The sequence below is a fragment of the Lissotriton helveticus genome, chromosome 5_1 (assembly GCF_964261635.1).
Source record: "Lissotriton helveticus chromosome 5_1, aLisHel1.1, whole genome shotgun sequence".
Classification (NCBI taxonomy): domain Eukaryota; kingdom Metazoa; phylum Chordata; class Amphibia; order Caudata; family Salamandridae; genus Lissotriton; species Lissotriton helveticus.
In genome coordinates, this window is record NC_136065.1 from 444,993,132 (window position 1) to 445,018,042 (window position 24,911).

Consider the following 24,911-nt stretch of genomic DNA (forward strand, 5'->3'; position numbering starts at 1 on the left):
GTCTTTGTTCCCTTGGCTGGGTAGCAGGGTAAATTACTTGCCCCAGTTGGTTGGGGGGTACAAAGGCTTGGAATCTAATGAGGAGCAGAGTATGAAAAATAAAACAATTCATGTAGTGCAATAAGATGTGGATATATTATGTTGAAGCCCTATATGTTCAAACTCATTGTATGAGTTTTACCAATTTGAGATCTTGCAGGACTGTGGAAGCCTATTTGGAGTGAAACTCACTGCATATTTGGCCTAGATGTATAATACAATGAAAATACCAAAGATTTTCCAAGAAGCCTTACTGGCCTCTGTAAGAATGCCCAATAATAATATAGGGCCTACTCCAGGTCAGCACCCATTAAGGCAGAGTCCATTCTGTGCCAGAATAGATATGTGCAATTACAAGGCTGTGCATGACTGTAGTGTCATACGTGCAGCCCGCACAAGTGTGTTTACATGTGTTCACGTTTAACCAGCTTGGTGCCTCTTACACTAACAAAGGCAGACACTGGCAGTAAACACGCTCACTCCACTGAATTTACCAGAGAGCTAGAGAGAGAGACGCCGCAGTGAACCCCCAAACACCATTCTGTCTGGACGCCAGGTTGCTGTGGCTCCTGTGGGCCCCTGTGGGTTGCCGCAGCTCCCTGTGGGTTTTCGAAAGCCTTTTGAAAAGCTTCCAACGCGGCAAAAGTGTCCCGCAGCTGAGGCCGTCGTACCTGCAGCAAGGCCAGGAGGTCCTTCTCTGCTCGATATCAGGACAGCATCGGGACCGCACCAGCGGCCCGGGAGGGGCCCGGTGCTGCATGTGGGCCGTTGGAGCCAAGCGGAACGGAGCTGGTAAGCAGAGTGGGGGCCACGGGCAGTGCGGTCAGCAGGCTAAGTCAGGCCGGCGATCTTGAAGCCTGAAAACAGATAGGGACTGTGACATTGCACGAAAAACAAGATTTTTGAGAGGTGGCACTGTCAAGACGAGACAATTGGAGTCAGACTCGAAGTGAGGAGCGTAGTGAAAGGAGTGGTGAGAGGAGCAGAGAGAGGAGCTGCCATCGAGGTATTGCGAATCGGGGGGCAGGGGCAAGGGTATCCACTCCTAGTAGTAGTCAGCCGCTACCTGTGAGGTGCTGCGAGGAGGAAGTAGCTGCATTAGTGGTGAAAGGTGAGGGGGGCTACGAGAGGGTAACCTGGGCCGCGAGGGCTGCTTCCAGCTGCCTCCAGCGGTCAGGACACTCATCCTCACCTCCACAGCACTCACCTCAACCCGCCACTCTGATAAAAAAACTGTAAACTGAAAACGCCAGAAGCTAACGCCCTTCCCGTGTGTGGGGGTGGAGTGCTGAAAATTCCCCCACAGAATTTCGGACTCGCCTCAGTGTAGCGGAGAACCGCGAGCCGATCTAAAAACACAGGGGAGAGCCCCACAGCGCCCCACAGCGCGACGGGAGCTACAACTTGCCTCCCAGTTCTTCCTAGTGTGGCAAGAGCAGTGAGTCCACTTCCAGCACTGTGGGAGGAGTGAGCAGAGTAGAAATAGCCTCCAGCACGTTTCCAGTGCTTCATCCCCAACCCTAGCACTCTAGAACAGGCGAAGGAGGCGGTGAAGAGGGCGCACCGACCAAGCATACCACTCTCAACAACTAATCAAGGAAGTGAAGTGAGGTCGTGTAGGGTGCGGGAGTCGAGATGTGACGCGAGCGTGGCTGCCGGTAGAGGCAGCCGTAAAGTAAGAGCCAGGGGATGACTGGGAATGCAGCCTGACCAGGTCTGATTTGCCTGCGGTTCCCCCGCGTGCTCCGCTCGCGGGACGGACTCTCTCAAGCAACCCTCCCGCCGCAGTTTTACCAAGGAAGTACAAAGAAGGGGAAAAGAAGGGGCAGCAGCTCGAATTCACATAAGGAGGAAGGTAACACCAACGTACCAACCAAAGCAGAATCCTAATTACAACAAAAACGGGGAAGCGACGGTAGAGAGATGAGGTCAGGGAGGACACGAAAAAAAACCCCGCAAGTACTTAAAAAGAAAGCCAAGAACAAAACCTCTACCCCCTCCACTGAGGAAAGTACGGTTACCACATTAATACCCCCGATCTACCCCATCTTCGGTACAATGAACTCCACTGGCAAATTTACTTTCTTAAAAGACCCAGTAGCCGTAATGTACACTATTCCAGCAACACCAAATGGTCTTCAAAAGCCAATGTCTCCAATGTCACCAAGCAAACCAACAAAAACAACAAAGACAACAGACATAAGGGCATTATCACAATCTAGCTCTAACCTGACCCCAGGGAGGGTAAATGATGTGGAGGTAAAAACCAAGGGTGTGCATATGCTTTGGGAAAATAGCAAACACACGATACAAACTCAAGCCCAAGAGCACACAGAAAACAAAAATCAGGATGGAGACCCGGAACAAGTAAAACACCAAATATTACCAGAAGCAATCAATAGGAGCATGGATAATATACGTGAAGGGACCTCACCAATAACGGAAATAAGTAAAAAAACAAAACAAAATTGAAAGGAAAACCACATTTTCTGTCTCCCCGACATTTGATATAAATTCGGATGACTTAATGGCCGAAACTCAAGAGGCCTTTTGCAATAACGAAGGGCAGTGCAACATCAGCGCCTACAACGAAGTACATAACGAACATCCAAACAGTCACTCCACTCCAAGGCACGAATCGTGGCTTAATCAAGCAATGACAAACCACAACAAAGAGACAAAGGTGAATAAACAACCCACGGGAGGGCCCCCACCCCAAACCCAAACGGACAACAAAGGCAGTACACCAACACACATGGTGAAACCAAACGACAAAACAAAAGCATCTAACCCGGAGCAAACAAAACCCCATAACAAATCACAAGGGACGAACGTGGAGCCCCAAGAAGTAATTTTGAAAAATATAAACAACACAATAACCATGGATACCGTAAACTCAAACATAATCAAGATATCCAGCAGGCTGAATCATTGTGCAGACATTGGGGACACGGACGTAACCTCACACCCGCCTGTAGGCCACAGTGAAAAGGGTCTCAAAGAAACATCAGTAATCGAAATTTCAAGTGTGTCAGTGGGGATTGGCCTATCAACAATAAAAAGTCCGGGCAAATCACATAAAAAAGATAAGGAGCTGCATATAGTCAAGACCCCTAAAAAGCATGCATACCGGAAAATTGACGCAACTTACAATAAACTAAACCAACATCAGCAAGACCAAAGGAAAGAACTAAATACAAATCTGTAATCAATAATTGCATTACATAGTGCACTGGGGAGCATACTGGAAACCTCAATTAAAACCTTAAATATGCAGTCTGACAAACTAGACATACAAATACAACTAATGAGCACCATGGCCGGATACATATCCGGCATAAACAAAAAACTAGACACCATGGTCAGCACATTAGATATGCTGCAGGAGCAAACCCGCCTGTGGCGACCAACCAATATATGTAGTTGTAACCCTATATTGAAAAAATTGAAAGATCTGCCAATCATACTAAAAGATATTTTGCATGAATAAAGGCCAGTTAACCAGAGAAATATCACCACACCAAATGGAAGCGACCTTATCTCTTTTGTGCAGCGTATAAACACTCCAATCAAAGACACAGTCACCCCCAAACAGAGCCATGAAAACAAAACAGAAGTGTCAGCACAACAAATACTGGATCATAAAACCAGGCAGGATGAATTAATAAAGCTTAATGACGCTCCATCAGAGGATACCAAAACATCAAGAACCAATTTCCCTGTGGGACACTCCAACAATTATAAATCTACTGATAACAATACATCTAAAATGGATTATCACACACCAACTGAGAAAGATAAACCCGAGTCGGATGGGAAAGAAAAACAAATAAATCAAAAAGGTCTAACAAAGCCGCAAAAAAAACGAGCAAGAAAGAACAGAAATCAGCTGGCCGAGAAGCAGGTGCTGATTAGCTACCCCATTTTTAACCGTGTAAACACTCAAAAAAAATCAGAAGTTGACCTTAATCTAAGGGTGCAACCATCACCCACAAGGATAACGGAAGAACATAAAGATTTGAAGCTCATACCCTAAAAAGAGAGAAGCAAATCCATGTCCAAAAAAGCACCTGACCAGATGCACAGGGTGTCTTCTAAAACACTAATGCACTCTGAGGGGATTACACAACCACACATTTTAGGTGTTGGTAGCAGAACCAATATTGACACTACGACCCTATCATCCGCCCTAGGTGAGGTGGATTGGAGCATGGAACAAGTGGACAGCGACGCAGCACAACTGGAAGAATCTGCCGCGAGTCCGCAAAGTGACCCGCAACACAAGGCGATAATTCGCAACAAAAAAGCATGCACACCACCGAAGAGCAAAAACCACAACCTTAATGAGCCTGCTCACAATAAGCGTGAAGACATTAATCAGGGATTCCAAAGGACAGCCATTAAATGTCCGGTAAACAACAAGAAGGTATCATCCATCCAGATTACTGTCCCAAACGCCGACTCCAGACCAGGCAAAAGTGATAAAACCATTAGATCATTTACAGTCAAGGTTGATAGGGGGCGCTACGATGAAAAGCAAGTAATAATAAACTCAGGCAACACAGAACTACTACAAAACATCGATTTAAAAAAATGTAGTAAAACATAGATCGAGTCCCACGTCAGTTGCTAGGGAAAATGGACGGCATATACAAAAAGGCGGCCTAAAACGAGATTGCAGGGATGGAACTTCGAAAGACAGAATGTCAATGGAACAGTCTCAAATGGTGGCTAACAAGCAAATAATAAACCATCCGTGTGTTGATACATGGGTTCACGGAAGTAATCAAACAAGATGGACAGGACCAAATGACAACATACGATCCACCAGAGTCTTATCACCTAATTTGAATACCCCAACAGTTGGAAGGCTACTCTTCATCCCCAATTATAAAGTACACGGTAAGCAAGACAACTTAAATCGAGGAAACATTCTTCATCTAATGTCTACAATTACAAGCCTGAGCCGAATAACAACAGCCACCCTACTGTCAATAGAATTTATCTCCCTCGGAGATAATGCAGCAAAGGGAAGCACACTGGCTACATGGAGGAATGAGGGAATCGTTAAGAGCATTCTTGCCGAAACTACTAAATTTGAGGAGTGGGGAATCAGTCTGAAAGAAGAGGCAAAACCGGGATATCCAACCTCCCTTTTAAGGAAGCAGACTAAAAGAGGAGATCATACACGGACAAGTCAAACCACGCACACCGTACTACATGGCGCTAGGGGAGCAGATAATGACAACTATGACAGCCCAAGATTGACACAGCACTCCAACAATGATTGAACCAGTCATGTAACAGGCAGACTAGAGGGAGATACAATTAAACTTCTCTCCTGGAACATCGCCGGAGCAAAAGATATTTTAAATGACACTAGAAAAACAGACACTTGGAGCACGTATGACATTATAGCCCTCCAGGAAACATGGTTAACGGAGCCAATCGATGTACCAGGTAGACTATGTTTCCATGCCAACGCGACGCAAACTCAACGTTACGGGCGTGCGAAAGGGGGACTCTCGGTATATGTTTCCACCGCACTTAAGATCAAGGCCTCTCAATTGCCCATATCCTCGGCGGGTATGCAAATTATCAAATTGGATGCGAAGACCCAGGGAGAAACTCGAACAACTATCCTGATTAACGTTTATGCCCACCCGAAATATGCAGCCAAAAAAGAATTCTTCAAACGCATTAATAATGTCGTTTCTGACTTTCGGCTCGAACAACCAAGATGGGACATCATACTGACAGGCGATTTCAATGCCAATCTCCTGCATTGGCCGGAAGAAGAGGATAACATCATTATAGCAAACGAGCAGTGGGGCGTTGACCCCCAAATAATCCCACCTGTAAAGAAGACCGATTCAGCTGGCAGGCAATTGATGTGGGATCTCGAGCATCTTGGGCTAAGGGTGATAAATGGTAGATGCAAGCAAGATAAACCACCATCTACAACCTACACAGGTCAAGGCACAAGCAGAATCTTAGACTACACGATAGTCACATTACCCTTGTTAAGACTGATAAAAAACTTTCAAATAATCAGTTCATTAGATAGTGATCATTCAATGCAGCACATCGAAATGAACCTGACTTTATCAAGGTACAAGCAAGCACGAACAATGGTAGGCGAAGTATCTACAATCAATTTGAAGCGATTGAGGTGGACAAGCACCACCCTGCCACAAATAGCGCTGGATGCCAAGAACGAACTTCAATCTTTGATCCAAGATAAAAATCTGTGCTCCGAGACCTGGACTAATTATCTAAACAGGTTATCCAGGAAAAGTACCAATATCAAAAAGAACACCAATTCATCAAGTAGTACTGCTTTTTCTAAGGCAGCACTCACCCTGAGAAAACGCTTGCGGAAACTCACAAGACGAGCCCAAGGCCATACTGCCAATTCAAGTGCTTGGCAAGAAGTTCGAACAATAAGAAAACTCTACAAGAAGCTAATCTGGACAGAGAAAAAAATCAAGCCAACGAGTTCTGGACTAAAATGTTGTATAACATGAAAAAATCCAATAGCCGGGCCTTTTGGCAGCAAGTAAATTCCCTTAGCAGACCGTCACAAGTCATAAGTATGACCTGTATAACTGAAAGGGCATGGTCCCAACACATAGCCGACACCTTTTCAATAAGACCCGCTTTTCAGCCGTCAGCAATAACTTCAAGTACTGCTGCCTCGAAAGATAAGCCTCATGATTGGCAAAACATGTCCAGAACCCAACAGCAAGTATAGATCAATCGTTGCACATTAGCGATGAACTTCAAATAACACAAATAATTAGTAAAAGTAGGCAAGACAGAGCGCCTGGACCAAATGGCATCCCACAAGCAATATACAAGGAGGACCCTCAATACTGGGCCAGTAAATTTAACCATCTGTTTAGATCCATAAATAACGCACGTCAGCTCCCAGAAAGTTGGAGAGGAGCAATCATCAATCCAATTTACAAAGGCGGTGACTGCAAAAATCCGGCCAATTATCGTCTGATTGCCCTCATTGACGCGGAAGCTAAATATTATGCATCCCTGGTACTAGCGGATCTCGCAAAATGGTCTGATACCAACAATAAAATACCGGTAAATCAGACAGGGTTTTGCCGCAGAACAGGCACGATGGCAAATATAATGGCCTTAAGTCTAATCGCGGAAAAAAGCTTACAACATCACCAAACATTATATGCCTGTTTCGTGGACTTCAAGGCGTCCTTTGATCGTGTTAGCAGGCATTTACTTTGGACCAAACTGAAACAGCAGGGCCTGCCAGATTCAATCTTAACTCCAATCATGGATCTACACACCGACACCTGGATGCAGGTAAAGATCGACAACGGACAGCGGCTAACCCGAAGGATCTGCACCTTCGACGGTCTCAAACAAGGCTACGTGTTGGCACCTCATCTTTTCAATTTATTCATGGCCGACTTAACATCAAATTTAGACCAGACCAACGCTCATCCACCACGGCTTGGTCACCTGCGTGTTACACATCTATCTTACGCAGATGGCGTGGTTTTACTGAGCCAGACGAAAATCGGCCTGCAACGCCTACTACAAGCACTGACCAGATACACAAAATTAAACTTACTCGAAATAAACAGTAAGAAGGCCAAGATCATGGTCATAACTCGTCGCCATAAAGTGTCATCAGCATTTGCAATAGAGAACAGCAAATTGGAAGTGGTCGACAGTTATAAGTATCTGGGAATACAAGTAGACAAACGCCTTAACTTTGCAACACATTTCAAAGCCATTGAAAAGAAGGGGACTGCCTTGTTACATGCCTTCAACAACTTAGCAATCAAACTTAGAGGTCCCATGTTCAACCCGCTCCTAAACGTAATGAAAGCCAAATTACTGCCAAAAATATCTTACGGGAGCATACTACATCACGGGAGGAGTGCGCAGCTAATAGAGAAAATACAAACAAGACTCTATAAACGTGTATTTGGTTTGCCAATTGAGGCATCTCCTGCGCAAGTACGATTAGAATTTGGCCTGCAATCCCAAGTTCTGCTAAAACAATACAAGTTTGTCAAATTTTGGTACAACGTCTGGATGAACCAGAAAGTAGAAATTTATCGCGCTACGTGGGAGGCAATCAACAACAACTCGAATTCCCAGTACGCTAAATTTCTAAAACTCTCTCTAGAAACAACAGAATTGGCCCCACTCTGGGAAACCAGGCTTCCAGTACCGTTTTTCAAACGAACAGTAAAAAAAGCGGCCAGCAGGCATTCGTTACTCAACGATAAGTCATCCCTGAGTCATCGCGAACACGCATGGATGACAATACAATCATATAAAAACCCAGCTCCGGCAGCATATCTACAACTTGCCTTCTCAGCGTATATCAAACATAGATACCTAAAATTGAGGCTGGGTAACCTCCCAACAAATTTTGATCAACCGAAATGGAGGATGCAAGTAAATAAAGGGTGCAAATTATGTGGAGCAAGACCTAATCCATCTGATCTGTATCTGTCTCGCCATGAACTCGGAACGCCGTAGTAGACTAAAGGCGAAGTTTAATGAAATTGGAGCACGCAACTGTCGGTCTGCAATCATACAAACACTGTGTTCTGTGGATCCTCAACTTATTTGCGGTGCAGTCCAATTCATAATCAATTTTGAGAAAAAGAGAGGAATTATGATAAAGTCTTAATCAAAAACACGAACTCGTATACATAGCACAAAGTATTTCATATTTCAGTCACGGCATTCTTTAAAAAAATAACTTTTTACAAATCTTAATACTTATCACCAGCATATTGTGGTTTATTTTTCATTTTCAGATTTTTTTTTCTCTTTCTCTTTCGTTTCTTCCTTTTTAATCCAAAAAAAATAAATAATTCAGGTATTGCATATTTTTGTAATGGTTTTTATTAACTGTACAATAAAGTGTATTATTATTATTATTATACACTGAATTTACCATGTGCCAGTCTCCAGTAGTGAGACTCTCCCACAGTAAAGGTTAAATAACCATGTAGTTAATTGCAATAAAAAAATCTGGTTTAACTAAATGGCCAGAACACATGAAATGCAAACAATTTAACTATGTGCATAGCTGCCAAGGTTTCAGGTTGCCATGCGTGACATTTTCATAATTTCAGTGAAATTATAAGTGACATTTCAATGACTATGAGTGACACTTCTCACGAGCAAAAATCAAGCAATGAAGACGTATCCAGTCTGTCACGGGCGCACACTGGCACAGCACCGCTGCAGGCAGCTCTCTCCTCAGCTGAGCAGCCAACAGGCCTCTCATGCACTGCCATGATGCTGAGAGAGTGTCAGTGTTGATTCACGATGCTGCGGTCTGGGGTCTAAGGCCGGGTAATGTGCAGGCAACACTGCGCACTCTCTCAAAGTTTATGCCGTGGATAGCACAACTCAGTCCCGAGTCCACCATGCCGCTTCTGACCGACCTCCCTTCCTTCCTGGCTGTGTTCCAGGATGCGAGGTCACATTCTCCCAGCGGCACCAGCCAGTACGATGCAGATTGTAATATTGTAGCACTCAGACAAGATCATCATCAACTGTTTACTGAGCGAGCCTCAGAGTGCTGGCAAGTCTGCGGGTAGAAGCACAGGTGACCAGGCACTGGCACGTGCTCTAGCAGCCTGGTGCAGCCAGTTTCAGCGCTGGCACAGGCAGAGTGAGACAGTGAAATGCGTGAGAAGGCATTTCAGTGCAGTGATGCGGAACACCACACTGAAATGCATTAGAGTCACGTCTGATGGTGATACTTGGCAGGCCTGTATGAGCAATAGTTAAAGAAGCAAGCGACTGCATCTGATTGGCAACCAGCATACACATGCAAATAACTAGGCTGTGCAGTTAGGCATAGTTACCAAGACTTTCAGCATTTTGTTTGTAAAAAATGAAAATATTTGCAGTGATTTGTAAATTTGTGCATTGCTTGGAAGATTATTAAATGATACATAAACCCCTCGTGTACCTTCTAGGGCAAAACCAAAGCAGTGTTCCATAAATAGGTAAACCACATAAATATTCCTATCAATAGTAGTGATAGATGGGCTTGCTCTCATAAATAATTATCAGACATCCGTCTGTAGATAAGAATGCCTTCATACCAAGCAAGATTTGCCTACCGCCAGTTCTCTTCGAATTATGGTACAGTTCACCCTATGAAAGTTAATGCTAATGAGACTATGGTCACGCTGGAATGGAAAGGTGGCACACAGATTATGAGCCTAACTCTGCAGCAGGACACTGCATAAAACATTCCTAGACAACTATTCAGTGAAAGGTACTTAGGCCAGCAATAGCAGTTTAAGAAGCAAATAAAGTAAGATGACAAAGACATGGTTTAACGCGTTTAGGCCTTTTATTCTCTGCTACTTTCCCAAGCTATGTTCTCTTTTGTTCCTGAGACGTACCACAACAGAGTTCACTCTGTCTAAAATAGTCCATGCAACAGCTTGATCCGAAAAGTTGGATACTGAGTTTCCTACCTGCTTGCAAGAAAAATCTCCCATCTGTTGTGACTAATTAAGTTTCTGCACATTGCGGGGATGATAGAGTTAAAACATGAATTCCTGCTTTTATTGATGACCTGGCTGCACGCAAAGACACTGTCAGGTCAGCAAGGTACCAATGATATCCCTAGCAATTACCAGCACTTCTCTATTAACAAATGGAAGGCAGCAAGTCTAAAGCATGCCATGCTTGTAGACTTGCTGCCTTTCATTTGTTGATAGGGCACAGCTGCAGGGCAGTTGAGTGCCTTTGTTACATTAATCTTGTTAATTGTAGGGCATGGTGGGCGCAGTGATTAACATGATTACTTTAACAAAGGCACTCAATCTGACCGTTTTAGCTCCACGCGCATTTTAAAAGCGGCGGGGCCACGGTCCTCAGTTGCCTGTGCGCGCTTTGTATTTTACGGTGCGCGCTCCCGGAGATATAGGTGCGCGCCAGCACACGCGTGCACGATAGAGGGAACAGTGCTTATGAATCCCCGTTTTTTACTCTTTCTAAAAGGGGAAAACGACTCTCAGGATTGTTTTTTGTTTAGGTGCCCCTTCCTACACAAAAACAATCCTGCATGCAATGAAGGCACCATGGTGCAAGGATGCCTATGTTGACACTAGGCTGCTGAAATGGAGGCAGCGCAGGGAGAAAAGACAGAAATGCACTGCATTGCATACATACAGTGCATTTCTGCCCTATGCCAAAATCCCGTAGATGAGCGCGTGAGTTTGTGTGCACTTTACCATGAATGTTTGAAGCATGTACACCTTTGTGGCTAAATTATGCATGTAAATATTATGGCAACATTTAACAGTTTAGAAGATTAAATGAAAGTCTGTCGTAGAAAATGTGTGCATGGCACATGAACCTTCCCTTTAGGTACAGGACTTCACTAATAAAAATGTTTCAAGTTAAAGGTTTGATTCTTTTTTTCGGCCATTGATTTATATAACTCATTTTGTCTGCTTCAGGTAACAGTTGGCTAAATTTTATAAACGTTGGAATGTGCGGTCGAATCAAATCAATTCATAAAGGCAGCGCCATGCAGAGTAATTCTGCTGCGGCAGGGGGACTCTTGAATTATTGTACTCTTTATTGCTCCTGAAATTCAAAAATTACAGCTGATCTAAGCTGAAACCATTTCAACATGCAATAACTTAAGGTGAAATGTTAGTTTTACGAGCAAGTGTACACTTAGATTGCAATTGTCACTATCTCTATGTCTAAACGATGCTGTTCTTAATTTCTAAAACTATTTATGCACCGACTAAACACCAAAGTACGGGTAATTTCATTTAAAATGGTTCTTTGAGCAGAAGCATTTTGTAAACACAAGTTTTTAGAATGCATTTGTTATGGAAATCTAATATTAATGAATTATCGCACTTTGATTCCCAAGATGACATTTTTAACATATTAAATAGTTCCACAGTGGGTTTTCTGATGGGCTGCTGTGTTTTGTTTTTTCAAAAATGTTGACATATTTTTTAAGAGAAATTGTTTTAGTGGTTTAACGTAATTATAATACACGCTTCACCCTTTTACTATAATTTTCTTGTCTATTTTCGTTATCAATTATTGTTTGTTGTGTATCCTCCGCATTTTTAGATATTATATTTCCATTAGTAAAGCAAAGCTTCAGAAAGCCTCGGATCATAAAACTGCTTTTTATTTACATTTTGCAGACCACCTTCTTATGGCTAGTTTGTGTTGTTTCGTTTGTCTTTTGAAAAATCTTGGAATGTTGTAATGGTTTTATCTTTAAATTTGGAGTGTTTTGTTTTAATGGCATAAGTGGGAAATAACCCTTCAAGAGAGCCTCGATAAGGCAAAACAGTCTTACCTTTGGCTAATTTTAATCTCAAACCTCACATCTGTTCGTCTATATCGTATTACAGTCCAAAGCAACATAGTTATGTGCATTGCAGTGAATCTTCTGTTCACTTTTTAAAATTTAATTTCCAAAATGTTTATAATGTATCTCCCTTCAGTCACATCTTAAAAAACGAGTTCTGCTCCTTTCGAATGTATGTTCGGCTGGGTCAATGTAGGTGGTTCCTTGGATCCACCTGATCCAGATTCCAATTTAGAAAAACACATCACATAAACCCACTCACATGCCCACACACCTACTCATACACTCACTCAAACAACTACTTACACACCCACACAACCACTCACACATCCACACAACCACTCACACAGCCATACAGCCACTCACACACCCACTTACAGATCCACAAAACCACCCACAGACCCACACAGCCCTCCCCCCACACAACCACTTATACACCCACACACCCACTCATACACCCATTTATACACCCACACAACTACTCACACACCCATACAGTCACTCAGAAAGCTACTCACAGACTGACAAAACCACTCACACACCTACTCTCACACACACACGGGCAGTCACACACTCACTCACATACCCATATAGCCACTCACAGTCACTCACACAGCCACTCACGCACCCAAACACAGGCAGTGATACACTTAAAGAAATTGCAATAGCATATGATTGTACACAACGGATCAGCAGATCCATAAAATTAATGTAAAACATAGAAAGGCTTGCTGCATTGCACATATAGAAAGACTACATAAGTTATCTTACCTTAAATGTTGTTTTAAACTATATACCAAGAATGAATGTAAGAATAAAATGTATTTATAAACTTGTGAAAATTTATATTAGTAAATTGAACTCATGGGTCAAATTGCAGTACAATGTGTCCTAAAAGAAAGAGTGACACTAAAAAAAAATGTTACAGGGACATTATAATTAGGAAATGGCATTAAAAACCGTAGATGTTCACTGAAAAAAATAAAGGTTACAAGGAAGTTATAGTTAGGAAATATAATTTAAAAAACTTTCATCCTCTTTCTTCCCGGATGGTTGCTGGGGACATGGCGGAGGATCTCTCTCTCCTCCGGCCATCACCTGACTCTTCCTGACCTGAGACGCGGTTTACTGGTGTCCCGCTGCACAGGAATGTAAAATTGATGTGAAAGCAGCAATAGACCACTTCACAACGCTGCTGTATTGCTCCATTGAGCCCGCTTTCCTTTTCCCCCGAGTTGCTTTCCCTCCTGGCTCAGCTTCTGCCTTCCTCTTCTGGGACAGTTGCCTTTATGCCCGTGCTGACTTCCCCAGACTTGGAGGACCCTGAGAGCGACCTGCAACCCTCTACCTTTTCCTCCCTCATGAACCGACTGCCGCCATCCCCATTCAGCTCTGCTTTTGGGGTAGGATTTTTATTGCTGGCTTTTTATTCGTTTTTTTAGTTCTACTTGCATCCCCGCCATCTTGTTTATGGGGTCTTTGTTTGCGGATCTCTATCTTGCGGATCCTTGCCACAGGTCAGCGCCCTTTTCCGCCAGATTGACGATTTGCCCTTTTTTGACCCTCTCTGAGCCTCTGGTCTGTTCGACTTACTTTCTCTATCTTTATTTGTACCCACGGAAATTCTCTATACCATGACTGGACTATCTAGACTTGCTACATATTTCTACCCCCTTGCTTTTCCCCCGTCTACCATCTGTGCTTCCCAGAATTTGTTTTTCTATTTCTACTTTTTGCTCTACCAACAGTACTTATTTAAAAGTGTCTTTCTATATGCTATGTTATGCTCTAGAAACTAATTTAACCATGTAACACTGTTCTTTTTGTTACCAATATCCTCATGTGAAGTGCTCTGATACCTCTGGGTCTAGCCAGCGCTATATTAAACTTTTCAAATAAATAAAAAAACATATTGACATATACTAAAAAAGCCACAGGCTACAGGGACATTATAGTTAGGTGCAGATTTTACAGACACAAAACAATAGAAATTCAGCAGCTATAGTTATCTCAAGTAACCATAACTCATGCTGTAAGGTAACCATAACGCGCTCCCTAGCCATGCCCTGCTAATTATCCCAAATATTACATCTTTCATGACACCTTTTTGACATCATTGATAATATCACTGCCACATTTACAGTAACATTATTCATGAGACAACTGAGCATTCGGCGGGCCAAGTTATAGTTACCTTAGGGCATGAGTTACTTGAGATAACTTTAACTGCTGAATTTCTATGGTTGTGTGTGTGTAAAATCTTAACCTAACTAATATATATATATATATATATATATATATATATATATATATATATATATATATATATATATATATATACATATATACACAACATAAAGTACTACTTTATAACATTCACAATATGTTTCTTTCATACAGCAAGTCATTGAAGTTGTCCAAGCAGCAGACACCGCTTTCCCAGCTCCATTAGAGGAAGGTATATCTTATGAAATATATTCAATGTTCATAGCACCGGAACCTCCATCACCAATAGAAAGTCCAGAAGGAGAGGTATGATTTTATTTTGATACTCTGATTTTGAATATGTTTGCTTTCTACCTTAATTAAGCACGGCAACACCACTCGTTGTTTGCAGTAGTTACATTTGAATAAATACATTAAAAAATGTGTTTACTTTTATTTTGGTTTCTGTACCTTTTAAGGTACTGAGTGTATGTATATTCACTGTATTAATTTACTGTACTAAAATAATTGTCATGAAAAATGGATAAAGCCAGGAAAATTAGCTCAGAACCTACAAATGTGGAAGGGGAAGGGTTGGAATGGCTGCCACTACACCCTTTATATGAAGAGAAAGTAGTGTACCTAAATCTGTAAATGTGTAAAGAGATATTACTTAGATAATACCAGACAAATGGAAGTGTTGCTCAGATAGGAATGTATCTTAAATAAATGAAAAGACAAGAGGCATTTGGCAAAACAGAAACAAGTTGGTTTATTTAAATGCTGTGGATGGGAGAGCATGGACAGAATGCGTCTGCTAAAAATGTCGTCTCGATGTTCAAAGTTTTGGCTGTCAATTTATACAGTTCAGAGGTACAATAAAATGTTTTCTGCATTCTTTAAAAGCATCTAAGTCATAAATCAATTACATGTGCGTATCTGGACACAGATGGCTTTTGACCTTGGGGAGAGCTAATCTGGGCCAGTGTGTTTATATCCCGATGTCTGGTGTGAGAGGCATATGATTTCTACGTGTGGTGCACATGTTGTGTTCTGATTGGTTGAGTGTACCGATCTACATGTGGTATCTAGTTTTGTGGTATTTCTGGAGAATGTAAGCCTTTAGCCAAATAGTGTTTATTGGGTTGGTAATTGGATGCCCTCTGAATTATTAGTGGTGCAACTATCTATCTGTATCAGGGTTTTCTCTAGGTGCGGGTTTGCTTGTAATTTATGGGGATCGCACCGGTGACTGATTACTTAATAAGCATGAGCATGGGTCGCAGGACCTGCCTGCCCACTTATCTCTGACTCTGGGTTGATGGGGAGGTGACCTTGGGCGAATCCAACAGCAACGAGGTGATTTCATTGGGACTCCTAAGAATAATATGGCAGCCACTAGTGTAATTTTTATTGACATTACAAACAGTGTGCATACAGTTGTTATCTTGCACATTGACATTGTTCTTACTTGTGTTGTCAAAGGTATGTTTGCTTTGGTCTGAACGTACACTGACATTGCTCTTATTGGCAACAATAATAATATCATACAAGCATGGAATATGTTATACATTGGTGTCATTATTGCTGATGCCGGGGCACTGTGCGGGCAAATGTTACGGTATACGTTGACTTTACATTGGCGGGCATTGTCGAAGTTTTGTGAGCACAGGATGTGACATTCGTTCACATTGCATTTACAGATATTGCCATTGTTGGGCCGGCATTGAAATTGTATTTACCCATTCCAATATTCCCCCCTCTAGTTGAGTCCTCAACTACTCTATCCTCCTTGTATGTCATGGCAGTTATGTTATTTAAAAGTGTGTGTGTGTCAGTTGCTTTTTCCGTTACTAAGCGCATCCCACCCAATTTGAGGACTACTTTTTTACTTCAAGAATCCCCTACAGGTAGGAAACCACATAAGAGAAGTACAGCAGGGAGAATAGGCATCACAAATGCCAGTAGCTTGGACACACACAAGGGGGTCCACGAAAAGATACTGTGCAACCAGTCCTGCTCCAGGGCACCTCCCTCCATCTTCGTATCGGCTTATAGATTAAACAGCTTTTGGATGGCACGGACTAGAGTCTCATTGTTCATATTGTTTCAGGGGGTAAAAGTAGAACAGGAAGCACCAATCTTGGCGTGCACCCCACTCTCCATTGCGGTCATCAAGTCCAATATGTACCGATGTTGCATAACCATAAGGTGGATGGCTCACAGTTCTTCCTTGATAGCATTTAGGCTGGACTCACTATTATTGATCATTTGCATCAGCTCCTATCTGGTTATTTGTAACCAGCGGGCGTTGGCTTTTGTTTGCATGGTGAAGAAGGGTATTAACCCTCCGGCCTTTACTTGAGCTTCTGTGAACAGTCTGAATTCTTCTGGAATGTCCTTGTACTAAGCCCAGCCAAAATAATCAGCAGTTCTCCTTTGAGCCTGATGTAAAAGACTTGGTTTCTTCTGTAACGGATGTTGAGACAACTAAAAGAGAGATCTTCTCCAGGGATGACCAGGGTTGGGAGTGTATGGTCACGAGGGCGCAGAGACCCTGCCATCCAGGGATGAGGTAGGTATAGGCAAAGTCACCGCATTGCCAATAGATATCCATAAGCGTGGAGGTGTCCCATTGCAGGTCTTGTACATACAATATCATGTCCCAATGCCCAACTGTATGGTTCTTTTGCCTCTGAAACATAAAGAGTACAATTTAAGTTACTGTACAATGAGGGGTTGCCCCTTACCCTCCAACCAGGTGTACCTATTGATCTTGCTTTTGGAGATTTTCTGGCACAGGTTGGTTATGCTGGCATTGGACCCCTCCCATGGGACTCATTTTCCTGCGTGATTAAGATGAGCGACCATGCACTGGATATCCATGTCCGGGGTCCATTGATCGTTAAAGAGGGTTGCCCCAGAGATGTTAAGGGCTGCCCTGAGACCGCAGATGGAGGCAGGAGTGGAAGTATTTGTGCATTGGTAGGATGGTCGTGCTACCTCCAAGAACATTTTCTCTACAATGTCCCAGGGCCCAACAGTGCCCTCCCCTATGCTGCCCTTTCTGTGCATCCTGTCTTGCTCAGATTGGATGTCAATCAGCTCAGTGAAGAGATATAGTACAGTGGGGTTGGTTTCATATCGGGTGATGTATTCATAGTTTGTGTGCCTATCTCAGGCATGTGTTGGTACCAGGTGTTGTGTAGGAGTGCACTGTGTAGTGCGTGAGGAATACTACCATTTGATTCAGTGTAGGTGTTTATGAGGTGAGAGAGGTCTTTGCACATGTGTCGCAAGAATGCAGAAGTAAAGCTTACAAAATCATGAACTTTTTTGGCTGCAAAGTCGCTTAAAAGCATCCCGGCTAAGGAGAGCATGTACAAAAATATAAGGGAATGTAACTTAGGGCAAATTTGTAGAATGAAGGAATGTCTTTGTTGATCGTTGTCTGTGGTCAAGTGTCGGGTGGCTGTTGTATGGGCACCTAGGGGTGTTTTCTGTCTTGGTGCGGTGCAAAAAGAGTGTCTCTTAAAAACGAAGGTACAAAGTGAATTAAATTCTGAAGTGCTTGAGCGACTGGTCTTCAGAAATTCTTTTGTGAGTCCTTTTTAGAGGAACGGCAGGCTGCGGCAATGTTGGCACACTTACAGTTCGAGCACTGACATGTAGGGTAAGAGCTGTGGGTCGTAGGTTAACTTGGAAAAATACATTTGTTAGGCAATTTATTGGAACATTCCTGTTTCAACTGTGAAACGATCCCGCTGTATGGTTTTACTCGGGCCAAATGGATTTACTGGGGAGCACATTTTCGGGATTGGATGGAGGTGATAGACTTTTTGATGGTATTGGTGAGGTTTTTTAAACTAATTTCCGTGAGCGTTAAAACTTTGGGGATGACTGGGGATTTTAAAACTAATTTTAATGCGATTCTCATTGTGGGTCCCCCCCTCTCCTTGCTACAGCGGGGACAATATTTTCTCTGCAGGCTAATCTATTCAGAGCGCAATGTTCTAGGTGGTTGCTGAGGTGTCCTTTTGACCTATCTAGGCTGCGTGCGATTGTGAAGAGAAGCGGATGTTTGCTTTTTAGGTTTTAAGTTTCCGTTGGCACGTTGGTGCCCCTTAGGTCTTTGCACGTGTCACAGAATGAGGTTTCTCTAGTTTGGCTGAATTTCTGGGTTCTGCCCTTCTTCTGGAAGGGTTGAGAACCTTTGGGCTCTTTTGTGTGGGTCCTGGTGGGTTGGTCCCTGTTCTGGGGCATTTCCACTTCTAAAAGGATACTGGAGATGGTTGGAAGGTCATGTGTTGACCCTTTGTTGGGGACCTGCAGTGGGAAACATGTCTGGGGCTATGTTTGCTTGCAGTGTTTCCTCTGCAAGAGTCAAAGGTCCTGTTGGGACTTTAGGTGTCCGGCCTGAAGGAGGTGGCGTAAATGAACTTGGTGGGACTTTCTGGCGCAATGGGGCCCATGAGCTGGGCTCTTTTTTCAAGGCTTTGAGGAAACATCTCTGGGACGCAGTTCTATGGACCCTGTGGCTTGAATGCGGCCATGGCTGGAATCGGGCCATCTAAATCTATGGGTGCTGCTTCCTGGGGCCCGTTGAGTGCCATTTTAACCAGCTAGGCATGGTTGACTTGCCCTCCTCCCTACCCCAGACGCGGGCTGAGAAGGTTATCTGAGGAGATCTTCTACCTCCCACTGCTCCCCTCTTCCCTGGACACTGGATGTTACGTATCTATTGCTTCCTGCGAGGTGTGATCCAATGGGTTAAACTCAGTAGGTTTTGGAAGCGTTTTGGCAGAGAGGAGGACAGAACCCAATGCTCTGCCCCCAGAGGGGAGTCCAGGGTGCAGTTGGGGTCTTATTGCATGGTGAATAAGCAAACTTATATAGCTTCTCGCTGGTGGATTTATTTACTGACTCAGTGCTGGATTGATGTGAGGCCCGTGGAGCTCTTGGGTTCTTTCATCCACCTTCCCCAAATGCCTAGGAGGTCTGGCTTCCATTACTGGAGCATTCAACCAGTTTTGAAACTATAGGCGGGCCTGCATTTGGATTAGGCCTGAAAGACATTGGAGAGTGGGGTCCTTTTGATCTGTGGTAAGCCTTTGTGGTATGCGGTACTGGGGGCCGTCCTGCCCCCTAGTCAAATTGTCTTTCCCCATGGCATGGTTAGACAACCTTCATTGGGGACCAACAGCTGATGGGGTCCTGTGCCTCCTGTGACTTATTAATCAATAAGCGTGGGCATGGGTCGCAGTACCTGCTTGACCACGTATCTCTGACTCAGGGTTGATGGGGAGGTCATCTTGGGTGAATCTAACAGCAATGATGTGAGTTCATTGGAACTCCTAAGAATAATATGGCAGACACTGGTATAATTTTCATTCGACATCACTAACATTGTGCATACAGTCATCTTGCACATTGATATTGCTCCTACTGATGTAGTCAAAAGTATGTTTGCTTTGGTCTGAATGTATATTGACATTGTTCTTAGTGGCAGCAATAATATTCTGGTATAAGCTTGGATTATGACATACATTGGTATCAATATTGATGATGCCTGCGCTGCTGTATGGGCACAAGTTACGGTATAAATTGACATTGCATTGACGGGCATTGTCGAGGTTATGTGGGCACAGGCTGTGGCATTACGTTCACATTGCATATAGTGATATTGCCATTGTCTGACCTGCACATATCATGACATTCATTGACATCGTATTCATCCATCCCAACAAGCGTTGAGATCGTTGCCACTACACCCTTGAAATGGAGAGAAAGTAGAGTGCTGAAATCTGAAAATGTGTAAAGAGATCTTGTTGATGATTTTACTCCTAAACATAGGTAACTAAGCAAGTATAAACAATATGAATCAATAATCTTTTCAACTGGTACTCCAATATTTATTCAGGGCCAAAAACAGACTGTGATTTGGCTAAAGTATGCATTGCTATAGAAAAATTAAAAAAAGTGCATGGGCTTCAGAAAGAACTCCAAATGGAGATTTATGGAAAGGTCTGTGTGAAGTTGTGAAGATTTCCTCTAAACGTTGTGAAGTTCTGATCAAAACTAAATTGGGAGCTCAACCCCACACTTCTTTGTTTGGGGGTCATTTCCAAAGCAACGTTTCCAAACATGTTTGTTGTACAGTGCATCTGGAAGTGAAAATCACACACCACATTGGTACAGCCTACTTTTCAAAGACAACTATCATGAACTATATAATTCAAATCTCATTAAACCTTTAAAATCGATAACTGGAATTGGTTTTAAAAAGTCGCCCCACACAAGCATCGTAAGTGGAAAGGGATTAAAGACAAATGCAAAGGGAAGTTTGAGAGACCACCATAGACAATATTTCTCTAAATGACACATAAATTGTGCATTTACATCTCCAACCCCATTGGCCCGTTGGACAGCTGAAGTCTGAGACATCACCGATATCAACAGAACCCTGAAGCTTAACCAAGTAAATCCCAATCACAGTCTCTTCACACAAGCAACTCAAAGCAACACTGAGTTTCTGGTCCCAGGGCAGAGATACCAGATTCCACAGAGAGGGAACCCAGAAATCTCTCAGCAATACCCTGAAGTTGTGCCCACCACCCACTGCAACTTACCCATGCATCTGCTCCGCAGAATCAGTACAAAGCGTTGCAGCCCACACACCAAGAGTTTGGAGCAGCGTGAACCCTGGCCTTCCTTATCGGAGCCAGCAGTCAAGCATTTCCCAGGCCCATGGTCCCTATAAACTAAGTGCACCACTCAGAACATCGAACCCCATTTGCAAACTCTGCCCCAACTAACAGGTTACATGTCGGCTACCTGGCATCTTTATCACCCTTCCCTTTGTCTGGGCGGCCACTTGCCAGGCCTTACCCTTCTCCTTTCTTACACCTAAGACACCCCTATGGAAGGCCCAAGGTACAGGATGCAGTGTATTTGAAAGGTATGTACTGGTGTGGGTAACACGTCCTGTTAGTGAAATACTGCCAATTTCGTTTTTAACTATTGAAAGGCTATCTTCCTTTGAATCATGCGTTTTGAATCAGGCATTCACATGGACATCAATCAATCAATCAATCAATCAATACATTTATAGAGCGCACTACTCACCCGTAGGGTCTCAAGGCGCTAGGAGGGGGGGTGCCTTTACTGCTCGAACAGCCAGGTCTTAAGCTTCTTCCTGAAGGATAGGTGGTTCTGGGTCAGGCGTAGGTCGGTCGGGAGGGAGTTCCAGGTCTTGGCGGCCAGGTAGGAGAAGGACCTTCCTCCTGTTGTCGCTCTTCGGATGCGGGGGACGGCGGCGAGGGCGTGGCTGGTTGATCTGAGGTGTCGCTTGGGGGTGTAGAAGTTGATTCGGTTGTTGAGGTAGCTCGGTCCTTGGTCGTGTAGGGCTTTGTGTGCGTGGGTGAGGAGGCGGAAGGTGATTCTTTTGTTGACGGGGAGCCAGTGCAGGTCTCTCAGGTGCCCGGAGATGTGGCTGTTTCGTGGGATGTCGAGGATGAGTCTGGCTGAGGCGTTCTGGATCCGCTGGAGTCTCTTCTGGAGCTTGGCAGTGGTTCCGGCGTAGAGGGCGTTGCCGTAGTCCAGTCGGCTGGTGACGAGGGCCTGGGTGACAGTCTTCCTGGTCTCGGTGGGGATCCACCAGAAGATCTTCCGTAGCATGCGCAGGATGTTGAAGCATGACGAGGAGACGGCGTTGACTTGTCTGGTCATGGAGAGGGAGGAGTCCAGGATGAAGCCCAGGTTGCGTGCGTGGTCCGTCGGTTTGGGTGCGGTGCCCAGGGCGGGGGGCCACCAGGAGTCGTCCCAGGCGGAGGGCGAGGAGCCCAGGATGAGGACCTCCGTCTTGTCTGAGTTCAGTTTCAGGCGGCTGGTCGTCATCCACTCGGCTACGTCCTTCATCCCTTCGTGCAGGTTGGCTCTGGCGGCGGCGGGGTCGTTGGTCAGGGAGAGGATCAGTTGGGTGTCGTCGGCGTAGGAGATTATGTTGAGGTTATGTTGGCGTGCGATGGCCGCGAGGGGGCTCATGTAGACGTTGAAGAGGGTGGGACTCAACGAGGATCCTTGAGGGACGCCGCAGATGACTTCGGTGGCCTCTGACTTGTACGGTGGTAGGCGGACTCTCTGTGTTCTTCCGTCGAGGAAGGAGGTGATCCATTCCAGTGCCTTCTCCTGGATTCCGATGTTGCCAAGGCGCTGTACTAGGGTGCGGTGGCAGACAGTGTCGAATGCCGCGGAGAGGTCCAGGAGGATGAGGGCCGCTGTTTCTCCGTTGTCCATCAGGGTTCGGATGTCATCGGTGGCGGCGATGAGGGCGGTCTCCGTGCTGTGGTTGGCTCGGAAGCCAGACTGTGAGGGGTCGAGGGATCCATTCGTCTCGAGGAAGGCGGCCAGCTGTTTGTTGACGGTCTTTTCGATGACTTTGGCCGGGAACGGGAGGAGCGAGATGGGACGGTAATTCTTGAGTTCGGTGGGGTCCGCTGTAGGTTTCTTGAGTAGAGCGCTGAGTTCGGCGTGCTTCCAGCTCTCCGGGAAGGTGGCGGTGTTGAAGGAGGTGTTGATAAAGTCCCGCAGGTGGGGTGCGATGACGACGTCGGCCTTGTTGAAGACGTGGTGAGGGCAGGGGTCGGTTGGAGATCCGGAGTGGATGGAGTTCATCGTGCAGATGGTGTCTTCGGTGTTGATCGGGGTCCAGGCGCGGAGGGTGGTGGTGGGTGGCGTTGCTGCGGTTGTGACGTGCATCGGTTGGATGCTGAAGCTGTTGTGTATGTCCGCGATCTTGTTGTGGAAGTAGGAGGCGAGGGAGTTGCAGAGGTCTTGCGATGGGGTGATGTCGTTGTTTCCGGCGTTGGGGTTGGAGAGCTCTTTCACGATGTTGAAGAGTTCCTTGCAGTTGTGTGCGTTGTTGTCCAGACGGTCCTTGTATGCAGTTTTCTTGGTGGCGCGGATCAGTTGGTGGTGTTTCCGGGTGGCGAGCTTGAGGGTGGACATGTTGTTCATTGTTGGTTCCCTTCTCCATACTTTCTCGAGGGCTCGGCAGTTCTTCATGGAGCTCTTGAGTTCGTCGGTGAACCATGGGGTTTTTCTGCTGCCGGGTCTGCTGGGCGGGGTCCTCAGAGGGGCGAGTTCGTCCGCGCAGTTGCTGATCCACTTCGTGAGGTTGTCGGCGGCCTGGCTGGGGTTCGTTGAGCCAGCCGGAGGGTGCTGGCTCAGGGAGGCGGTGAGCTGGTCGGCTGTGATCTTGTTCCAGCTTCTTCGGGCAACCTGTTGCTGGTGGTGGTGGATCGTCGTTCTTTTGAAGTTGAAGTGGACGCAGCTGTGGTCCGTCCAGTGGAGTCCTGTTGCGTGGCTGAAGGCGATGTCTTTGCTGGATGAGAAGACGGCGTCGAGTGTGTGTCCGGCGAGGTGGGTGGGGGTGGACACCAGCTGCTTGAGTCCGAGGTTGGCAAGGTTGTCGAGCAGGGTGATGGTGTTGCGGTCGCTGTTGTTCTCCAGGTGGAAGTTGAGGTCCCCGAGGAGGATGTAGTCGGCGGAGGGGAGGGCATGCGGGCTGATGAAGTCGGCGATGTCCTCGCTGAATCGTGTGCGTGGTCCCGGGGGTCGGTAGATCAGGGTGCCTCTGAGGGTGGTCTTCGGGTCGGTGTGGATCTGGAAGTGCAGGTGTTCGGCGGTGGTTAGGGTGTCGTCGGTGTTGGTCGTGATTCGGATGGTGTCCCTGTGGATGATGGCGATGCCTCCTCCCGTCTGGTTGGCGGTGCGGTCCCTCCGGATGATCTTGTAGCCTTCTGGGATGGCGATGGCGATGTCGGGCGCTGAGGAGGCGTTCATCCAGGTCTCCGTGAGGAAGGCGATGTCAGGGGCTGTGGTGTCGAGGAGGTTCCAGAGTTCGATGGCGTGTCTGTGGACGGAGCGGGTGTTGAGCAGGATGCACTTGAGGTGGTTGCTGCTGGTGTTCGGCCTGGCGGGTGCTGGTGCAGGGCAGGTCCGGACGCAGGAGAACTTGCAGGCGCGGCAGCTGAAGGGTCCGTGGGTGTGCTTCGGGGTGGCTCGGTGGCATCCCGGGATGCCGCTGGTGTTGAGTGCGAAGAGTTCGGCGGCGTTGTAGGTTCGTCGGGTCGGCCTTCGTCGGTGGGGGACAGGGTTCCTGGCACTGGGCGCGGTCCAGGCGCGGACGGGCGCAGACGGGCTTACCTTTGGCGCGCCTTCGGCGCACAATCGGCGCGCCCGCTGCGCGTCAACGCTGCGCGTTCGCACGGTCGCCATATATGGCGAAGTGCGC

At 45.5% G+C, this 24,911-nt stretch overlaps 1 protein-coding gene across 1 annotated transcript in view; it reads left to right on the top strand.

Moving 5' to 3' along the window:
- CABCOCO1 (ciliary associated calcium binding coiled-coil 1) overlaps positions 1–24,911 on the top strand; it is a 297,442-nt gene that overhangs the window by 237,128 nt on the left and 35,403 nt on the right. Inside the window, exon 6 of the mRNA XM_078642685.1 lies at positions 14,813–14,944. Coding sequence (XP_078498811.1) covers positions 14,813–14,944 — 132 coding nt within the window. The remainder of the gene's footprint in view (positions 1–14,812; positions 14,945–24,911) is intronic.